Consider the following 21,813-nt stretch of genomic DNA (forward strand, 5'->3'; position numbering starts at 1 on the left):
TTTTGGTGATGAGGGATAGCAGTTTTTCTTACATATCAAGCAATGTAAGGTGTTTCTACACTTAGGCTGAGTAGACTGGTGCCCCAAGTGCCAGCCTACTGGACTGTCCTTCGATCTCGTTATTTACAGATCTGCACATACAATATTTTAGAGACACGTCTTGCCACATTACACGGTGCTACACAAAAAAAGCAGATTCACTTTGAAAAATGTGGAGTCTGGCATGATTATTTTCAGTAAGCTGTTGGAGATAAGACTGTCCATCAGTGAAACAAAATTACCTACACCAGTTTTTATGTATTAATGATAAATAATTCATCATTAAATAACTATTATGATCAAATAAAATAATCGAACATTTTATTCATAGAGACCCGTGCCACAAGCATCTTGGTGCACGGGCACTGCCCCCAATGGCCCGCCTGTGGCGACGGGTGTGCAGCTGTGCATCCATCCATCCGTTTTCTGGAGCGTTTGTCTCCATTGGGGTAGCGGGTGAGTAAGAGTGCACTCTGACCTAATCGCCAGTCAAACGCAAGACACACAGAAAAAACATTGACACTCTTAGTATGGGCGCTTTATTCTTCAAATAACCTAACGTGACATGCATGGAATATGGGAGGATGAGAAAACCGTCGCAAGCACGAGGAGAACATGCAAACTCCACACAAAGGCACCTGAGCCGGGATTTGAACCCGCAACTTCGCAGATAAGGTTTCTTTCTGTTAAAAATCTGACCCCTGCTGGTCAAAAAAGGGAATGCGCTGATACCCTTCCACTTCGCTTTTTTTTTTTTTTACAGGCGCTGTTATTTGAGGTGTTCACGTTTCACACACTGTACTTAGATTCTGACTACATTGGAGATATTAACGAGTTCATTCAAGGGTAATATGCTCGGGTAGCGAGTGTTTTTATGTTGTCCAGTGCCTGTATTATTTGTCTTATTCTTTGTAATAATTATTGTTAACCTAGCCATATGACTTACTGTTATATTGAGAACTTGATCTTGAATGGTCAAGAGTTGGGTTCATCTCAAACAACTCCCCGTGTTCGTGAGAGAGCGGTAGTGAACCAATCACATTTGGGCATATTCAAACTGACAGAACAATGCGCGCCATTCGAGGACGAACCTGGGATTGGCGAGGCGGAGCTTAAAGGATCTCATCGCAAACCAAGCAAACCGATGGAATGGAGCAAAACACTCAACAGGAAGTCCTATAGTTATGCGTTGGATATTTCGTATAAAGTAACTTAACGTGTAAAGTCAGATAATAATGATACTCCGGTCACGGAGAACCGTGACGCCTTACACGGACACGCCGAGGAAAACCCGCCAGCGGTCCAGCAATAAAGCGACACCGACACCGAGACGAACTCGTCCATCTGTACCAGAAAGGCCATTACAAGACAAGGTAACAAATTATTAGTAGGCTGTCTCTCCTCGACGACGACGTACTATTTACCCTCAATGCAAGCTTCGCTCGGGCCTTCAATTACAATTTGGCTCCACCGAACTAGTCGTGCGCGGTAGCTAATATCCGAGCTAGCCTTCGAATGTTGTGGTGCAAAAGCAGCCCGTCTGCCAAGTTACACTGCTATGTGGCCTGTACTTTACATCCACGTGATTTCTTATTTGAATATTCAAAGTAACCCTGAACTCCAAAACGCCCACTTGGGGTGGCCATTTAGACGTTTGTGTAATCATCCTGAGAACATGCACACCTCGGCCTCAATAAGATAAGATAGGATAAGAAAACCTTTATTAGTCTCGCAATGGAGAAATTCCCAATTCACAGCAGCACAGTTATGAAAGGAAGAAGTAGAACAACAAAATATAGGAGCTGCTGGAAAGGCAGCCACTCACGCGGCGCCATTTTGAAGTCAAAATAACAAAATAACACAACACAACACATAGGACACAGACAGTCGTGCAATCTTCGCCACTTTTCTGCATACACTTTGTTGTCTGAAGCAGTTGTAGATGAAAGAGGAGAGGATCAAAGTGTCCTTTCACCAGTGGGTCAGAGACGTCATGCTGAAAATGTGCACACGTCTGCTACAAGCTAAGTTTTGAAAGCAAACACGAAGCCGTAGCGTCCATTGACGAAAAGAGATGAGTTCACTTCTCCTGTCCCACGTAATCCGCTTCAAACTCCAAGCCGCGACTCCCAGTTCCAAATCCGCATCGGCGCTCCGCGCTAATGCTCCTTTCTTCTCATCGTCGGCTCCTCAAGCCTTATATCCATCCAGCCGCAGACCGTTCAACAGCACCGATCTCTCCGCTGAACAAAGCGGGGCTGTGAAAAATGCTGCCCATTACAGGCGCAAGACACAAGCGCCCTGGGACTGTCCAGCAACGACGGTCAAATGGCGCAGACATTCCTCCCAGTCAAAAACAGTGCTGGTATACCCATGCTGCCGAGAAGGCGCAACCACCAAGCACAGAGTCTCCTCGATGAATGTCGTGGCCAAAAAATGCTGAAAAAAGTCCACATCAGGTCCACACGACGTAACAACAGACACAAAGTGACAAAACAAACACAAAAACAACAAAAAAAGCAAGGCTCATGAGAGCACTTGCCGACGGCTGCCTACTCGGGCGCCATCTTGACAATGATTTATCCTTGTTTCCTTGTATGTTTTTGTTATGCATCCTGGCTATTTGAGTGGCGCAATGTGCTCAATATGACATGCAGTCTGGTTTTGGTTTATGGTTTGCTATTTACTGTATTCCCCCTTCTGTTTTTTGTTAGCGTGAGACGTGATGTGCCTTTTAGAGTGGTTGTTGTTTTGTCGTCCTGTTGATAGTAAATTGAGGATTAGTTGAACACTCGTCGTGCAGACTGGGGAAGATTTAAATGGGCCAGCTCCACATGAGAGGATCTCAGTAAATGGGTCAACATACATGCTTCGCCAGACAGACTGCAAGTTGTGGAATGTGCCAATCATATTTTATTAACACATGATTTTGGTCACTGAAGGTGAAAGCCTCAATTGCACCCGTGTACGTAACGTCATTTTACACAAATGTGATGCATGCAATCTTAAGTCGCATCAAATATGTTCAATAACATGGAACTGGGTCGTAAAGTATGAAACATTTAATATGATCCAAGTCAAACCGTGGCCATAAAGTGTTTACTTTATCATCACAGTTAAACAGATGAAAAATCCAATGTGACTAAAATGGTAAATGGAGTTCACGATCAGTCTTATCTTCATCACATGGTGTCTGACCAGAACTATACACATAATCTGTTGAACTCTAAAACTTCAGTCCCTAGGAGCAGTGAATTCAACAAAATGCAGTATAATAAGCCTATGAATGTATTATTTTAAATAATTTTTTTGTAATACCATTAATGTGAATGGTTTTCTGTTCCTCTCGATTGCTAGCCAAGCTAGCGGAATTGTAGTCCGCTTGCCGGGTCCATACGCGGAGTTGCGGCAGGGTATTTTGATGCGAACGTAGCATGGCACGTGTCCAAGTGCCGCTTTACATTCGACCGCTTCAACGATGGTATTTTGTCATTGCAAATTAAACACACCGCAGAACCTGTTCCCTCCACAAAAGCGAATCCTTCAGTCCATTCATCCTGAAGTGTACCATACTCGTCATACCATACACAAAGTAAAACAAACATCTTGAAGACTCTTTTTTTTTTTTCAAGAATATTTTCTAATTATGTATCTAATGAGCTGCCCAACATTAGCTGATCATCGGCCCGTATCTTGGTAAACTCGTAAGTTTGGTTAATTCTATCTCAAGGCACCACTCCACTGCAGTTTGTTATTGCCTTGGCTCCATTTGAACAGCCTGGAGAGGAGGGAAATGCTACTGGAATGTCCATTTGTCCTACTCTAGTTTTCTTTTAGACATTAACTGGCTCTGTGACAGTTACTAGAAAGAAACTGAGCTGCACTGTGTTGGTTTACTGACTTGGCATGTAGCTGGAGCGTGAAGCATTTATACCAGGGTTCAAAACTAGTAATCTGTTAATTTGTTGTGTACAAGTAATAATTTTGTCATAATTGCCCTCCGGGGGAAGATGCAACTCCAAATTGGCCCATGGCTTAAATGAGTTAGACACCCCTGCTTTAAATGGTCTCAGACTGGCTTAATAGGCTTCAAAACCATGGGAAAGACTGCTGACTTGAAAGTTGTACAGAAAACCATCGCTGACACCCTGCATAAGGAGAAAAGATCTCAAAAATAAACTGCAAAACAAGCTCAATGCTCACGTAGCGCTATTTCAAAGTACCGGTATGATGCTACAAAGAATCAATCAAGAATGTTCCAAAGTGGCCTGAACACTTTGTTTTGAATAGATGACTTCACTTAATCGTCGTTCATCTTTTCATGAAATGTAATGAAGTGGCCAGCAGAAACGAAAACCTCTAATCATTATTATTATTTTTATTTTTATTTTGAAGGTTGAAGTGACCCCTGATGCTGAAGATGTCCCAACAAGGATGAGGCGGCTCCCACCCTATGGGCGGCCGAGAAAGAGAGCCATCGCTGCGGTTGACAAAGAGACAGGTGATTTTTTTTTTTTCCTCCTTGTAAAATAATCTATATGTTTTTGTTCTCCTTACTGAGCTTGTGCTCCACTGTGACCTTAGTTGACGACACTGATCTTGAAGATTCCGCCTTCAAGACTCCACCCAGGTCCATATTGCGCGATAACCACATACTGTCTGAGATGGACCCTGCTTCGCCTCATAATTCAGCATCCAGGAAGATCTGCACCCCCATTGTTCGATTCCTTACACCCAGCAAAGAGAGTAAGTAGAAGTCCTTGTTTGTTGTTCCTTATACCATTTTGCCAACCCCCAACGCAAGGCTCTTTATCAGGCCATAGAATCTTCCTTGTGGCACGCGGTAAACTCCTTGTCGTTTGATGTAGGAAACCGTTTACATTTGTCACATCTTCTATTAAGTGAGAAAATAATTGGTCTTTATTATTTGTTATTTATTTAAAAAAAAATCCAGATTACAAGAGTCCAAGAAACAATGTGTTGATGAGCCCTGAACAAGGAGTGTTTGGTTATGGCTCCATTGACCTCCTAGTCGGAGATGAGGACGACCACATCTTCAATCCGTAAGTGTTACTTTCTGCCTGTTTACATTTGTAGCACTTCTACGTCTCCAAACGACAGTTTAGGTTTGGCCCGGATCTGATCTGTGTTAAGTGTCATCCTTGCTATTTTCATCATCACAGTATCTGAACATCAATTGGGACTTTCTTCTTAACATTTGGCAGACTTGTATTTGTCAACATTTGTTTTTGTTTTGTTTTCAAGCTTCACTTTCATCAAAAACCTGCCATCACAGTCTCAATATTCTCAGCCCAGACTGCCTGACATCCCCCCTAAGACCAGGAGCACCCCCGAGGCCACGCTTGTGGTGGATTTGGTGAGTACCCCCCTCCAAGGTACTCTGCTAGTCCAGCAAACACCGTTCTCATTGGCCTCAATAGGGTGGGGCCATATCTAGATATGAACGTTCAAGATATTAATATCAAAAAATGGAGACTATCAGTCAACTATATGGACTTGGGGCCTGGCAGCAAGTGCCTCGCCGGTGGCTGAGAACCAATGTCTTGTGTCATAACTGTGGAGAGACAGGAAGCTCCAGTCACATGGCTCTTCTGTAAGCACCTGTTTGGCAAAATGCTTTCGGCAAAATTGGCACAACGTAAAATTAATTTAGGTATGAATGCAAAAGAAAACAGAATAATGGTACAGACTTTTACAACAGTACTTTGCATTTGTCCTCATCCTTCATTTCATACATACAAAACAAGACAAAGTGTTGATGTTGTGGAACTCAATCCAATGTGTAATCCTTGTGCTTTCAGGAAGAAACATTGATGTTCGGATCTCTGAATACGATTGACAATGCTGAATACAACTTCCACGCTGCTTTTCAGGATCATCAGTATAGGGTGAGCGAAGGCTCGGGCACAACAATGCACCCGAAGATGTGTAATTGTAATGAGCAGTTGATTTGTGGTCATGCTGTGCAAGTTTTAATCTGATTGTTGTATATATTCTGATGGCAAGAACACATTTTGGCCGGATGCGTTTTAAGTAAAATGGCTTTTTTAACTGCAGCTGTCGACATTTGTCTGCCTTGACTCCTGGCAATAAAGGCTTCGTATTGTTTGTTACCAACAGGTTTACATGATCCTACGACCACATGTGAAGGAATTTCTGCAGTCTGTTGCAAAACTATATGAGGTTTGTGTCTGTCTCCCATACAATTTCCTATTTGAAGTCAGACTATTAAAGGTTATCCTTACATTCGCTATTTCATAATTTAGGATAGTTTTGTATTTCTTCAACTAAATTAGATGTACCGTATTTTCCAGACTATAAGGCACTTCGGAGTATAAGGCGCACCTTCAGTGCGTGGTCTATTTTGAAACTGTTTTCATATATAGAGCACACCGCATTATAAGGCGCATAGAATACAAGCTACAATAGTGGCTGAGGTTACGTTATGCATCCACTAGATGAAGCTACGCTAAAGGGAATACAACAAAGCTTTATTTATGTAGCACTTTCGCAACCGCTGCAGCTGTCACAAAGCACTTTACATAACATTTAAAATAACTCCCAAGAAATCAGAATATTTATTCATAGGGCGCACTGTCTGCTTTTGAGAAAATTGAATGCCTCCAGGTGCGCCTTATTGTGCAGAAGATACGGTATGTCCATTCTCAGGTGGCATTATTTGGCGATGCGTCATGGCAGCATAAAAAGAAAAATGCACGGACTCTAATATAATCATATCAGAATCAGGTCTCTTCCGGTGGATATAAATTGAATACGTCTTGGACAGACTGATTCAGGGTGTCCCCCGCCTACTGCCCGGAGATGGCTGGGATAGGCTCCAGCACCTCCCGCGACCCTAGTGAGGATCAAGCGGTTCGGAAAATGGATGGATGGACGTCTTGGACAGCAGCAAATAGCCGCTATCCAAACAGCCTAAACTGACAGATCGATCTACTGTACCACATCCATGCGAGCTTGTTGTCAAATTAAAGTACAACGATCCTGAAGTATACAATTATTATTTTTTTAAGCATCCATTGTAAGTATAAACTACAGCAAAAGCATAAAACAATTAATTATGGTTCACATATGTCACATTAGAGGTGAGTCCATCATGGCCAACTGCTACCAGTGCAGGAAACCCACATTGAATTCATTTTGGGTAAAAGAGTCTGCCCAGGACAACTAAACAGTAGTTGTCACCTTGAACATTTTTATTGTTTACTGCTGGCTGTTGATGCTTGTGGAGTTACTTGGATGCAGTTTGGGCGTCTGCGCACACAGGATTTTTCATGCGTTCAGTTGCTATTTACACAGCCATATCAAATGCGTGTCACTTGAATTGTCCATGGAAATAGGCAGCCAAAAGAAATCAGATACAGGAGGCATTAAATAGCAGTTGGGCACTTGGCTGTAAAGTGTAAATCCAGCCTTGGAGAGCTGTCGTGATGTTAAGTGCTGTCACTGCTCGGATTGCAGGTACTTTCTACACCTAAAAGATCAGCTTTTTTTTTTAATTTAAAGATATTTCTCGCCTAAGCATAACCTACCCAATGGGAATTTCTCCATTGCGAGACTAATAAAGGTCTTCTTATCTTATCTTACCCTTTTGGCTTGACTCTTATAGCTTTTGACATAGCACTTTTGAAACTGTAGGGGGAGCCTTGGAGCAAGCACTCCTCACTCTGACGTGATTGTAGCCAGCAAATGTGCATTGTTGTTGTATTTCTTAAGTTATGATCCTTTGTTGCAGCTCTTTGTTTACACCTGTGCAAAGAGGGAGTACGCTGAGAAGATTCTGGACATCCTGGACCCGCAAAAGAAACTCTTTCGGTAAGGCTTCCTGAAATCTCTTGCTCTCACTTTGCACATTGTATAGTATAAATGAGCACTCTCAGGTTCTCCATTGATCGTCCTTGCAGCCACCGTCTCTATCAGGATGAGTGTGCCTGCGTCCTCGGCCACTACATTAAAGATCTCAGCATCCTGGGGAGAGACCTGACCAAGACTGTGGTTCTGGACAACGCACCCCATACCTACCCCTACCACGTCAGTATTACACCGAAGACCTGACGTTGTCCACCCTCATTGTTGGTGTCCGTTTGATTCACCTTGAGTTGCTCTTTGCATTTTGCAGTTGATGAACACTCTTCCCATCAAGAGTTGGTCTGGTGAGTCAGATGACCGAGAACTCCAGAAGCTCATCCCCTACATGGAGAAACTGTCTACAGCGGTTCGTCTGTTTTATGTTCACGCCACATATTTACTGTTAGTTTGTCTGCATCTTTTACGGCCAGTCAGACACCATCCCTTCCCATGCAGGATGATTTCTTTATTTTTATTGTGTGGGATAAATCCTGAAAACGCCTGATTTGTTGTTCTTTCCTTAAGTCGGTTTTGAATAAAGCGGCAGGTTATCTGTAGCAGCAGTCTTTCCGCTTCCACGGTCATATAATCTCCTGTGTTTTTTCAGGAGGATTTTCGAGAGGTGCTGAAGAAGAGGAAGGATCACTTCCACCGACTGCTGTCAGAGGACTGACGCGACCAACCCCCACCCTCCAAACTACCCAAAGCATCACATCAACTACCCGAATTGACCATCGTAACCTGTTTGCATTCTCGTTCCTTTAGCGCTCAAAGCAGAATTTGGTGCGTTTCTCTAAGGTGGCGCCTGCTGCACGGTGGCGGACATGCATGCCTTGTCTCTCCCAGATTTCTTTTCAGGATGACACTTCCATACCGTACTTAAATCATGCTGCTCCTTGTTTAGCACCACATTTCAGTTGAATCTTTCCACCGAGTAGTAGATGTAGAGATGCAACATGAAATGCATTTTATATAATTCTTTATTTATTGATTGCGTTCCTGAATCCTTTTTCTTTTAGATACACGTTTAATGCAATAAAACTAACCTATAGTGGAAAAATAAGGAGTTATATTTCGTCTTAGTTGTACTTTTGAGTGTGAAATATTTGTGGCATTAACAACACAGCACTTAACTGCAGTGACACATTTGCTTGAATTGTCATCCACCATCACCCCTCTGAACCTCAAATGCGACACCCAAGTCATAAATTGCCCAGCACTGTCTTTTGGACTTCTCAGCTGGGTTTTCAGCTGTGTGTCTCGGGTGCTCTCAAAACAAAACAAAACCGGTCTGTCAAAATAAGTTTTCACTTCCCGTGCAGCAGGAAAGAGCTAACAGAGCTGCTCGTGGAACAGATTTGTGGAACAGATAGTTATGCTCCACTGTTGCAATCTGGCTTTCCATCCATGTTTGGTGCCGGTGAGGTGAAAGTGTTTCCAGCTGAATTCAAGCACAAGTACGATGATTTTCACTGCGTGTTAGCCTCACCGTTCCCGCTTTTATACACTTACCTACACTGTACATCTTGCTGCTCTCTTTCAACATGAAAATGACCATTTTTGGTGTGGTTGCTGCTCAATCATTGCAGACTAATTTTGATTACGCTTGATGAATTGTAATGCGATTACTGCATCAACCGCAAAGCCTGAAGCTGACTATACATAAAACAACTTTGTTACTGTGAACACAGATATATATATATTTTTTAATGGGTTGTAGGTTTAAAGCATTATAAGGTCATTAAAACACTGCAGGCCTACGTATGAATGCAAATCATTGATAGTGAAAGTTTGAATTGGGGCTGACTGAGTCTCAAACTGGAAGTTAAGTGCTTTGGCCCTCCAGCTGCATCTCCTCTGCTTTATTTGCTCCATATGGTGTTTGACATGGTACCCATGGAGAAGGGGAGTGAGTGTGTGTGGGGGGGGGGGGGGGGGGGCTGCTGTGGGCGGAGGGAAAGCCTAGTATTTTGTCCGTCCTGAAATTTGATTCACAAGTTCAGGATCCTGGAAGACAAAAAGAAAAGACACGGGGAGGGAAGAAAGGGTTTCTCCTTCTAACCACCAGAGGCATAAACTCAACAAACAGCCTGCAACCTACTAGAAAAGTAAGTTCTTTTAATCCAAGTTTTGCATGGAATTGACTAAGAGAACTAGTGTGTGACCCAAACGGGGTCACGTTGTTAGATTTGTCTCTCCGATTCTTGCTGCAAGGGCGCAACACAAAAGACAGGCAGAAGTCATAATGACTTTTCATTGCGGTTAATTGCGACTACCCTGAGCGCACGATGGGCCACATTTTGTCTCATTTTGATTGACTTGACCAAGTCATCTTGACCCCATAGTTAAGTAAGACGCACGATTTGGATTTGCACAACAGAGGGAAAATAACCCCACCCCCCAAACGGGAGAAAAGGCGCACTATTCGATCGTACGCGCATTCCCCACACGCTGGCGACCACCGATTACCAACACGAGCATTAATGTGGTTTTGAATGATCCAATCACGTCATTTGTTTGCTGGGGAAGTGCGATCGTCTGTGCAAATGTTTGTGTCGCGACTGTGCGCCAAACGGGTTCACGTACCGAACGTGAGCCACACATGTCAATGAAAATCAGCGTGGGCTTGAGCCAACAAAAGGAGGCGCGTGGTTGTTATTGTGCCGTGAAAGTCGGTTTAACACATCCACGCGCAACACGCGTGGCCTCATTTACTACAACATCTCACATTCTATACAATATGGCCTCAATTAACGCATCGCTGATCGTCAGTAATTAATTGGTTCATTGTGTTGTATATAACTTAACATAATTTGAAGAATTCAAATCCATAGGCTTGTGAACTCAGCAAATTATTTTTTCCCTGTTGTTTCAGAGAATATTTATTATGTACGGTTGCAGCCTATGCGTTATAAGCATTAAGCGGCGATACACAAGGTCAAGTCTTTGATGTCATTTAATCGCAAAAGCAGGCAATCCCATTAAAATAAGTGAGTTAAAAAAAGCAGGCGATAACCCCCACCAACTCCATTTCGGTGACATAGTTATGATAAAACTTTGTGAATCAACCTAATATTTACAGGTTAGTGCACCAGAACTACAATCTTCATAACCTTTAATCCAAATATAAATTAACGAAGAGAAAAGTCACATTGACAACATTTTCTTCATTGTTGCTATCCTCGAGATCCTATCGACCCACTTTTTTTCTCCTGTCATGTCTGGGACCCCCGCGTCCCCATCCCCACCACTATCAGAAATTTCAAGCGGCAGCTGTTTTAAAGATGTCCATACATAACATAGACTGTCAAACCATCGATAGTAAATTTCAAAAGATTCTGCCCTTGGCGACCAGAGTTTTTTGGGGTTCATCGCAATCTCGCGCTCATCCGCATCCACGACAGGACTGCACGCCCCTGCTTTCAAGTGCCATCAAAATGAGGAGCGACTGCATAGTCCAAAATGACGTGACACTTGGGCTTGTGGTTTGTTTAAAAATGGATGACTGGAACTGCATGTCGTGGATTCTCCAATTAAAGCCTGCTTTTTGATTATTAGTACGGAGTAGTTTTTTTGGTTTTATGGGGGTTTGCACCAAGGAACGATGCTGATAGGCAATCCGCCAAAATTGTGTCTTAATTTTAATCCAAATGGCTATCAATGAATACGTAGACAGGCAGACAGACAGATGTGCCTTTCATATCCACAAAGGCCTCATTCCATCACTCTGACCCAATTACATGACTTGAATGTGAGCAAAAGTAGGACTCCTTTCCTTTCTGGAATCTTTTAATAGTTTCCCATATTAGGGATATTCTCGGGGGTTATGTTTACATCTCCAGATGTATTGTTTGGAACAACCTGCGATAGGCTCCAGCTCACTTGCTGCCCAACTGGAGACAAGTGCTGGAGGAAATTAATGAATGGATGTAAAATCCTTGAATTTTTTCCTCTTATTACCATTGCCTTTTTGTGTTGTTTTAGTCAGGTGCTGGGCTGTGTGACTATGAACACGTCAGGGCTTAAGGCCGGCGACGGGGAGAATGCTCAGGAGCTCGACAGTATGAAGGAATCTATCAGTGACATCATTAATCAGCTTCAGGACATCGACCCCGCCAGGCTCTCCTTCTCCCCCTTCCTGGACCTGGACACTCAAATCTGCATGGCGCCCGTGTCAGACAGCCCAGAGTCCTCAGTGGAGGAGCTGCGCTCATCCTCCCACTCGGCCTCTGGCTCCCAGCGATCCCTGGAGCCTCCACCATTGGCTGAGGAGCCTAAGAGTGAGTTCCCACCGCTACTTTTGTTTTGAGGCAAAAGAGTAAAAGGTCAACTCAGGTAAACTTTAGTCCAACCTTGATCCAAATGGGTTTACAACAAAATCAAAAGATATGAGGGAGAAAAATTATGTTTATTTAGATTAGACATGCCCTGCGATTGGCTGGCAACTGATTCAGGGTGTCCCCCGCCTACTGCCCGGAGACGGCTGGGATAGGCTCCAGCACCCCCCGCGACCCTAGTGAGGATCAAGCGGTTCGGAAATTGGATGGATGGATGGATAGATTAGACATTAAGAACCGCATTTGAATAGAACAACATGCATATTGAATTTGAGAAAACAAGTATTTGCACTTGCAAAACGGTGGTCTAGAAGTTAGCAATCTAAGCTCCAGACCTGCTGTGAGCACTTTTTGCGTGGCTTTTGGCCAGGTACTGCACCTTCCTACCACATTCCAAAAACAACATATCTTAGTGTCACTAAAGACTCAATAACAACAGCTGAGATACACTTCAACTCACCTGTGCCCATAATGAGGACTAATTAGCTGTCGAATATGGATGGAAGCATTTCCACATTTTGAGGAAGTCAACATACTTTAAAAGTTTAAGACCAGTCAAAAAGGTCCATATGCTCTATGGATCTACTTTTGTCACCATGCTGACATTCCAAGCCACATTGACCACATATTAGTCATGGCCACATTATTATAGGACGAAGACATGTGTGGAGCCTCCATCTTTGTGCTCAGCCTTCCAATTTACCTCAGTGACACCCCATTACTTAAAACCTATCAGGAGCTCGCCCTCACTTTACCCTCTTATAGAATGTAGTACTGTACAACTTAACTAGTTGTAATTCCCAGCACACCTAGTATGACACACACGCACACACACACACACACACACACACACACACACACACACACACACACACACACACACACACATACAAAACCTCTCGGACAGTCGTAGTGGCTCCTCTTATTTCTCTTAAAACCAGTGTAATCGAAGCGCACATAGTGCTTGACATTGCAGAAGCCAAAATAGACTCGCTGGGTGTGTGCGTGAGATTGGCGCGCGTAAAGTGTCTTTATACAGTTAAACTGCAAGCTCCCCCTTTGCGGATTATGTAGTAGCACACAATGTGGGTCATTGGAGACTGCCTTGCACCCACCCCTGCTTTCAATAGTTGTGCCGCAGACGTGGTATTAAGCTATTTTTAAGTTGATAATAATTATAATTAATTCAATTAATTGATTTCTACAGTGATTCAGAGGGATTGTCCCATGCTGAATGAAATACAGGAACATGCAGCACACATATCCGAGGAGCGCCGAATCTGTTTGCCTGCGCCTCAATCAAATACATCATAATCGCATTAGACCACAATTTTGACGTAGTTATAGCTAGTCCAAAATTTTGTCAACTTTTTCTCACCAAAATTGGCAGGTACCATGGGGGAGTGTAATAGAAAATTCCCTCAGTCTACCGGAATGCCTAGCCACGTGCAGTGTGGTCGACCAAATTTACAAACATGCAAAACTAGACTTTCCCTGGCCCAAAAACAACATGTGCCTGTTTTTTTGACGTGTGCAGTGCAAGTTCTGAAACAAATTTTTATGGTCTATCGGGAGCGCCAGAACGCCCTGATAGTCACCAAAATGTAATGATTGACATCTCTCCATAAAATGTGTTAAGTAGTTTTTGCGTTCCTGCCAACAAACAAACCAATCAAAATCCAAACAATACAAACTTAATGCAGTATTGCATTTTTGAAGAATCACACTCCTAAACAGCCATCTCGTTAACTCTGCGTCCCGCGTCCTAGACGCATACTTTTCCCACGAGACGCACAGTGCCAAATAATGTGCTTTTTTGGGACGCAAGGACATTTCTCAGTCAAAACAAAAAAAAAACTACGGTAAATCTTTTTTTCCAGCAACGATAGCAGTTTGACCATCGCCACCATTGTTGTTTTGATCTCACGTTAAGTAATCTCGTGTGAAGAGATTTCCGTTCTCGCGAGACGAGATAGGCGAGATCGCCCTTCACCTCGTGGGAAGCAGACGATTGCCAAGTTGTGTAACGTTAAAACAAGTGTTGCGAACAAGTGTTGCAAAAGTTTATTGCAGAGATAACACAGAGGAAGCAGCTAAAGTTGGATAGTTTTTTGCGATGATAAATTGACTTTGAGAAAGCCTTGCATCATTGGAAGAAGAGTAAAGAGAAGAGAATTTATGAACCATGAGACTGAACCATGGGATGAAATAAGAACCTATTTCTCAGCAAATCTTGTATGCCAGAATTATTTAAAATTTTGCAGCATTTGTTTATAAGAAATAAACCTATTATCAATATATATTGTTGTTGTTTGTGTTATTATCATATGCAATTGAATAAGTAGACCATTTCAGAATCCGAAATTTGGGACTCTCTCAATGCATAATGGGACTCATACTTTTCTGATCAGCGAGTCCCGCAGGGCTCAAACTGTAAAATCGTCACTGTCTAAATGTCTCCAGTTTTCTCGGGTAGATGCTGAAAAGAACATTTGGAAGGTTTATCGGATACCAGATTCAGTAATGGGAAACAATCACAAATGCATTAAATCAAATCAAAGTTAGCGAGCTAATAATTACTATATATTCCAGTATGCAGAACTGGTTTGTTGATGTTCTGGGAATTGATAGGATGTGACAGAGGAGATAATTTGGGGTCCAGGCATTAAAATAATCTGGTCCTCTATGTGGAAACCTCAACTTTTCTAAAATGGGGATAATGTAGTAGATGTCGTGCATGTGACGAGTGAGTGCTTCCAGATTTGACTATTTGGTTTTGGATTCTGCCTAATATGCCCCTCTTGGTTTGAACAGACTTGGCCTCCCGCCACCAGCGTCCTAGCAATGGCCTCCACGAGGAGAAAAGGAGAGACGGCCACACAGAGGCGGGAGCGCTGGATCAAACGCTTTCCACTCCGATCACCACAGAGCACAATTTGGCCGGCGCCACGGAAAACTGCATCAGCGCTCCAGCCCTGATGTCTCAGGGCGACATTCCCAATGGCACAAACACACCGAAATGGAGTCCAGAATCCACTGGTCTGGACTGTACAGCGGATGAGGTTCGACCACTTATGGGTCCACCTTCGGACAGCGTGGAGCTGACAGTCTGGAGCCCTGAGGGTGTGCTGGACACTCATGAGGATGCACCCGAGGCACTCACCGGTGGTCGGTGCTGCTGCAAGTGTAAATGCTGTCGGAGCGGCAGAGTCCCCGCCTTCCTCTCAGTGCTGGCATCTTTTCTTTGTGCATCCGCGATTCTCTACGCGCTCTATACCTACGTCCACATTCAGCCCCCCGATTGCCCCGACGTGGTCAGTCGGGTTGTCTTCACCCTCTGTTGCTGTGCGGTGGCCACGCTCCCCATTGTACTTGGTAGGCATGATTCATAACAGACACACTTGGAGTATAAAGATTAGAAAGGATTCCGTTTGTCTGGCCGCCTCGTCTTGGAATGTTTCAACGTCTCCTGCGCCCTTTAATTTAGTGCACTTCCAAAGCCAATGAAGCAGACGTCTGCCCGTGCCTCTGTATGGGGAGGAGTGTTGTTTCCTTGCTTTGCATGTTTACTGCAGGTCATTTGAACATTTATTCGATATCCTGACGAGTCACTCTTTGTCCTCGCTAGTAATTCTAGCAGCAGCCGCTGGCAGCAAACTCGGGCGCACCAGTAGAGTGACTATGTCTTACTTGAGAGGTTTTTTCTTTTTTTTTTCTTCCACTACTGTATCAGATTTCTGCCCACCCGTAGAATGACTTAGGCACACTTGGAGAACAACTATATTTCTAGTGAGGCAAATTGTGCACTCAGTGACACCTGTGTGCTACGAGGGACATAAAATTATACTGCACAAACCCGACTTCCAAAGTGAGGACGTTGTATAAAATGTAAATATAAATAGGATATAGTGATTTGCAAATCCTTTTCAATTTATATTCAATTGACTGTATGACAAAGACAAGATCTTTAATGTGGCAACTGATAAACTTTTTTTTTCTTCCCCAAATATCCACTCCTTTGGAATTGGAACTTTGAAGGCCTTTTTCCGCTTTGGTCTGGAGGACACAACGTCCATGATTTCCAAAAACATTTTGAAATGTGGGCGGCCCGGTGGTCCATTGGTTAGCGCGTCAAACTCACAATGCAGAGGTTGTGGGTTCAATTCCAGCTCTAGCCTACCTGTGTGGAGTTTGCATGTTCTTCCCGGGCCTGTGTGGGTTTTCTCCGGGTGCTCCGGTTTCCTCCCACATCCCAAAAACATGCATGGCAGACTGATTGAACACTCCAAATTGTCCCTAGGTATGAGTGTGACCGAGGATGGTTGTTTGTCTCTGTGTGCCCTGCGATTGGCTAGCAACCGGTTCAGGGTGTCCCCCGCCTCCTGCCCAAAGACAGCTGGGATAGGCTCCAGCACTCCCCCACAACCCTTGTGAGGATAAAGCGGATCAGAAAATGGATGGATGGATGAATTTTAAATGTGGATTCGTCAGACCACAGAACTCTTTTCCACTTTTAATCAGTACATCTTAGATGAGCTTGGGAAGCCGGCGGCGTTTCTGAGTGTTGTCGATGCTTTGCATAGGAGAGTTTTAAGTTTCACATACGGATGTAATAGTGAACTTTATTTACTGATATTGTTTTTCCCAAGTCTTCCTGAGCCCATATGTTGATATCCTTTACACATTGACGTTGGTTTTTGATTCAGTGACGCTGAGAGAATACTGTACAGGCATTCAATATTGGTTTTTGGCTTGCATTGATTTCTCCAGATTCTCTGAACCTTTTAAGATAAGAAAAAGAAAAGAAAACCTTTATTAGTCTCGCAATGGAGAAATTCCCAATTCACAGCAGCAAAGTTATGAAAGGAAGAAGTAGAACAACAAAATATAGGAGCTGCTGGAAAGGCAGCCACTCTCGCGGCGTCATTTTGAAGTCAAAATAACAAAAATAACACAACACAACACATAGGACACAGACAGTCGTGCAATCTTCATCACTTTTCTGCATACACGTTGTTGTCTGACGCAGTTATAGATGAAAGAGGTGAGGATCAAAGTGTCCTTTCACCAGACGTCATGCTGAAAATGTGCACACGTCTGCTACAAGCTAAGTTTTGAAAGCAAACACGAAGCTGTAGCGTCCATTGAGTTTTGATGATATTATGGACCTTAGATTATGAAATCCAATAATTCATTGCAGTTGTACGAAAAGAAATGTTGTTCTTAAACCTTTGTTCCCAAAGCGGTGAATTCCGCCCCATCCTTGTTTGTGAAAAACGTAGACTTTCTCAGATACAGTACTCATTTTTTACCCAATCATGACACCCAACTGTTTCCAATTAATCTGTTTTGGACTGTTTCAGGCATTACATTTATAATGAGAGAATATTTACCCCCCCCCCCCCAAAAAAAACAATCACATTCATCAGTTTGAATGATAAAAATCTTGTCTTTGCATTGTATTCAATTGAAAGGTTGAAAAGGATTTGTAAATCATTGTATTCTGTTTTGAATTTACATTTTTTGCACCGTCCCAACTTAATTGGAATTGGCGTTTGTACTACTACCAACATCTTGCCCTGTGACTGTCTGGCGACCAGTCCAGGCTACCCCAAAGTCAGCTGGGATAGGCTGTATGGGAAATGGATCTACAGCTAGTTAACATTTCGTGGCATGCAGATGTTGAATAGTGCACAATTACGTCTCACTAGTGATCTGTATAGTAGTTGTTCTACTACTGTGCAGGAATGTCATGCAGTAGTGGGAAAGGTATTGATATAGCCATCCTCCAATTGCACCCTTGCTCTTCTACTATTGCGCTGAACTGTTTTAGCAGTGAGGACTAAGCAACAGTGAATGTTTTTTTTTTTTTTTTTTGTCCAATCAGATTTCAGTATCTCTATTCTGCCTTGTCAATCTAATCTACCAAGGGCCTTCACAATCAGAAGTGTTGGCTGTTATAATTTAAACTATATGAACAATAGGACTGACTGTCTTTTATCAATCAGATATCAGATTCTCCATGAGTACCATGCGACCAAGTCAGCTTTGCCTGACAATGTCAAGCTGGAGTATTTGCATGTGGCTGTGTGCATTCAAATGAAGCCACCAAAAATACAAAGACAGAGTCATGTAATATTTGCTTATCAATCTCGCAAAACAATGCGTTGCCAGAATATTGCGAAGGGAATTACAATCGGTTCCGCGAGGCATGTTGCCTCCCAAGTTGTTCTAATGGCGTGACAAAGTCATTTTTTGAAAGGCTCAAATCACCAAATAATGATTAATGTTTGTGCCAATGTTTCAAGTAATATTCCTAATTGCCATACCACAAAAATTCATAACCTAAAACAAAAAAAGTTGATTTTGTCCGATACGGACCCTATAATGGTAAGGGTCCTTTGCAAAGATGCAGCAGTAAAGTCAGAATTCCTGTCAATTTAAAACATCACGGATATTAAACAATCAAATGGAAAAAAATAGCAAGATCATTCGCCGTTCAGAAACTCATCAAGACCATGGTGAAGTGAGGACCCCATGTAATAAAATTATACGTGTTTGAGGAGCAGTGTTGTCAACTAGTGGCTGCTGGAATTAAGAAAACCTTGTGACAATGAATGAATTGTATTGCTCTTACTTTACTTAGCAGATCCTTTTGAATGTCTCACTAGGTTCCACTTCTGTTCTGTGGTCATCATCACAAAGTGGCATTTAAAAAAAAAAAAGTAAGAAAAAAGAAAACAGACTTGTGCGGTAACCTCTAAAATGCTCACTGAGCAGAAGTCGAATGAGATTTGAGAGCCAGTGAGTGATATCACACATGATGTTGCTTTACTTTTAAAGGACATTTTTTTCCCAATAAAATTAGAGTCAAACGCTTTATTGTGCACAGCAGCTGACGTGTTTCTCCTCTGCTCTCTCCATTGCAGCGATGCTCTTAGAAGCCGTGTGTCGCTTCTGTAGCGCCTCGTTCAGTTTGCACGAGTCACCTCCCAGAAGACATGCTATTCAGCAGCTGTTCGTCACTGCATCCCTGCAGTTGTTATTCCTCTACGTCCTCAACCTTATCGTCATGGCAGCTTTTATCGATCAACAGAAGCTCAAGTTGATTCCAATATTGGTCGCCATGTTCATTCTGGGAAGGTAAGGCTTAGCTGTGTCTAGGACAGAGGTGGGCCAGCTCCTTCACTGAAAAAAAATATTAAAATGTATACAAAATATTTTTTTCGTTTAACAACAACACCAACAACAAAAATCAAATATTGTGACCGCTCATTGGTGGTAAAATATATTGTGATTAAAGTAGTACTGATTGTGCATGTAAGTAATGCTTGTATAATTTCTTTTCTTAACCATCAAACATAGAAATCCATGTTTGGAATTTTTGTAACCATACAGTACAACGTACATTTAGGACAAATGCCGAGTGAAAGTGAAATTGTACTTGTTGAATGATTATCTTTTAACTGAAGAAAATAGCAAAAGAGTGTGTGGTGTGTTAAGAGTGTCCATTTTGATGTTTTGGGTTTTTTTTTAACTGAAGAAAAAGCTGAGCTGATTAGGATTTGCTCAAAGAATGTTAGAAGTAGGAGGATCATTAAAAATGGTGCAAAACATTGTTTCCTCAAAATTGTCAGATACAATAGAAATAGAACAGTTACATACTGTATATAATTACAATTTTATGATATTTTTTTCCCCTGTGTGGGGAAATTAATTAAGAGATTGCTATTATTCATGAAGTTACGCTTCTTGAAAGAAGAGCCCAAGATTCATTTTTGCTTCCACTGCTGGTTAGGATGTGTGTGGTGTGGCCCAGAGTTGGTCTATTTCCGACTCAACACAACCAAAATTACAATGTCATCAACAAAGCCAAACCCTAAAAGCTATACTGCAAGTCAGACTTGGACATAACAAAAGTGTAGTAGATTGATCATCTTTAACATATTACAATCCTGCTAGCCTGTGAGTCATATCCGGAGAATAAACTTTTTGTCAACACTAATTCAGTGTTTGGGTATGGAGCTATTATATTGACATTTCCGTATACCTATTTGGTTTATTAGGAACAGATACTGTACATTTAAAAACAAATCTTCTGTGTACTGTATCATGCTTCCATTAGTTCATTTTTTGCCCTGTTCTTTCCCCTACAAACAGGCTTGTTTACTGGGCCAGCCTGAATGTGTGCAGCTCCTGGCGAGGCTTAGGCTCCGGCCTGACTGTCTTCCCGCTCATCGCCCTGGTGGCTCATAATATGTTCCTCTTGTACAACCTGTACCTCAGAGGACCGCTCCTCCCCTCCCAGGATGTCCTCTTTAATCAGGTCACCACGTCACAGAGCCCAAATGGTGCATCAGATGTGCTGGCCACCGACTTCCCAAACGCTCAGTGAGGACGTGCACGCTCGTCTTTCCGGAGGAAAGCTCTTCAAAAATAAGTCATTCCTGTGGTCTGCAGTCCGGGCAATGATGCAGAAGTTGCCACGATAACCTCAGAGTCCTTGATGGCTTCGCTTGTGATTTAATTCCTCCTAGACTGGACTTTTTTTGTTGTTGTTGTTTATTTGGAACAAAATAGCTCTTTCCCTACTCAGGGTGGTGGGGATGCCTTTGAATTATGCCCAAGTCCTTTCAAGCTCTTGCAGTCCCTGCAATATAGTTCATGTCTTTAACTGTCATGTCGTTTAAAAGCTAAAAAAAACTGCAAAAGCTTTTTTTTTTCAAAAGTTCTTTAACGTAAAAACTTTGTTTATATGAAGGCAAAATAAAATCCAGTTGTGAGAAAAAAGGCTGACTGCTTTAGCATATAGTCTGGGGAGCTATTGTCAGAAAAATATGTGTGCGTGCAGGATTGGGACTGACATTATGTGTGCTCCACGTTCCCCTCCATCTGCCTCCTACTGGCGTTCTTTGCTGCTGATGTTGCTCTCTGTGTATGTGGTGCCTGTGATGAGGCCAAAATAATAGAAAACAAACAGAAGACTAATAAAAAAAATGAATTGCGGACAATTATTTTCTTTCAACTTCATATCGCAAAAGGAAACTTGAGTACCCTCCACAGCTCAATGGATGAGAATATTAAGGTCGTTTTGACTGTAGGAACTACACACACATAATAATAATAATAATAATAACTACACATAATATTTTAAAGTAAGGTGACAAAGCGACCTGATTTTTAAGTGAGGTGCCCAATTACTGTAATTATGGAATTTAAAAAAACTCAGCAGTCAGAATGTGTGCCCTCGGGTTTTGAAGCACTCAGGGTTTCAAAATAGGATTTCAGAGGAGAGTTTGGCTCCCAAACAGGGTCCCCATTTTTAACAGTGTTTACAAAATGGAGTTAAAATAATTAATTCAGATGACAGAATGTGTGAGCTCAGGTTTTAAAACAGTCAGGGTTTCAAAGTAGGGTTTTAACGAGTGTTTTTCTTCCAAACATTGTACCAATTTTTAACAGTGGAACTGGTTACAAATTTAGGTGAAAACCTCAGGATTGAGAATGTCCCTCCATTATAATAACCATCGTAATGTTGTTGTAACTTGAC

The 21,813-nt window shown here is 42.4% G+C and overlaps 2 protein-coding genes across 3 annotated transcripts; both read left to right on the forward strand.

Moving 5' to 3' along the window:
* The first annotated feature begins 1,114 nt into the window (after nucleotides 1–1,114).
* On the forward strand, nucleotides 1,115–8,992 carry ctdspl3 (CTD (carboxy-terminal domain, RNA polymerase II, polypeptide A) small phosphatase like 3). The gene is made up of 11 exons (XM_086116512.1): nucleotides 1,115–1,412; nucleotides 4,435–4,540; nucleotides 4,624–4,785; nucleotides 4,994–5,102; nucleotides 5,305–5,416; nucleotides 5,862–5,948; nucleotides 6,181–6,243; nucleotides 7,814–7,893; nucleotides 7,983–8,109; nucleotides 8,198–8,293; nucleotides 8,534–8,992. Exons 1-11 carry the CDS (start codon nucleotides 1,275–1,277, stop codon nucleotides 8,597–8,599), a joined length of 1,146 nt encoding a protein of 381 aa, XP_085972638.1. The 5' UTR covers nucleotides 1,115–1,274; the 3' UTR covers nucleotides 8,600–8,992.
* Nucleotides 8,993–9,938: 946 nt separating this feature from the next.
* LOC147202149 (uncharacterized) lies at nucleotides 9,939–21,662 on the forward strand. 2 transcript variants are annotated; one of them, XM_086115799.1, is made up of 5 exons: nucleotides 9,939–10,034; nucleotides 11,911–12,206; nucleotides 15,078–15,638; nucleotides 19,193–19,406; nucleotides 20,424–21,662. In XM_086115799.1, exons 2-5 carry the CDS (start codon nucleotides 11,933–11,935, stop codon nucleotides 20,656–20,658), a joined length of 1,284 nt encoding a protein of 427 aa, XP_085971925.1. In that variant the 5' UTR covers nucleotides 9,939–10,034; nucleotides 11,911–11,932; the 3' UTR covers nucleotides 20,659–21,662. The 2 variants fall into 2 exon arrangements, with proteins under 2 accessions (XP_085971925.1, XP_085971924.1); XM_086115798.1 differs by lacking the exon at nucleotides 9,939–10,034 and having other exon boundaries at nucleotides 11,677–12,206.
* Nucleotides 21,663–21,813: the final 151 nt, after the last annotated feature.

The sequence above is a fragment of the Hippocampus guttulatus genome, chromosome 7, assembly GCF_054856545.1.
Source record: "Hippocampus guttulatus isolate MCC_2025c chromosome 7, RoL_Hgut_1.0, whole genome shotgun sequence".
NCBI lineage: Eukaryota > Metazoa > Chordata > Actinopteri > Syngnathiformes > Syngnathidae > Hippocampus > Hippocampus guttulatus.

What these genes read in the sequence shown, in the direction of transcription:
- ctdspl3 (XM_086116512.1), top strand. Translation starts at nt 1,275, where the DNA reads ATGATACTCCGGTCACGGAGAACCGTGACGCCTTACACGGACACGCCG. An exon ending in CCTTACACCCAGCAAAGAGA is followed by an intron (nt 4,786 to 4,993) that starts GTAAGTAGAAGT and finishes AAAAAAATCCAG; the next exon opens with ATTACAAGAGTCCAAGAAAC. An exon ending in TGGAGAAACTGTCTACAGCG is followed by an intron (nt 8,294 to 8,533) that starts GTTCGTCTGTTT and finishes GTGTTTTTTCAG; the next exon opens with GAGGATTTTCGAGAGGTGCT.
- LOC147202149 (XM_086115798.1), top strand. Translation starts at nt 11,753, where the DNA reads ATGTTTACATCTCCAGATGTATTGTTTGGAACAACCTGCGATAGGCTC. An exon ending in ATTGGCTGAGGAGCCTAAGA is followed by an intron (nt 12,207 to 15,077) that starts GTGAGTTCCCAC and finishes TGGTTTGAACAG; the next exon opens with ACTTGGCCTCCCGCCACCAG. An exon ending in GCCATGTTCATTCTGGGAAG is followed by an intron (nt 19,407 to 20,423) that starts GTAAGGCTTAGC and finishes CCCTACAAACAG; the next exon opens with GCTTGTTTACTGGGCCAGCC.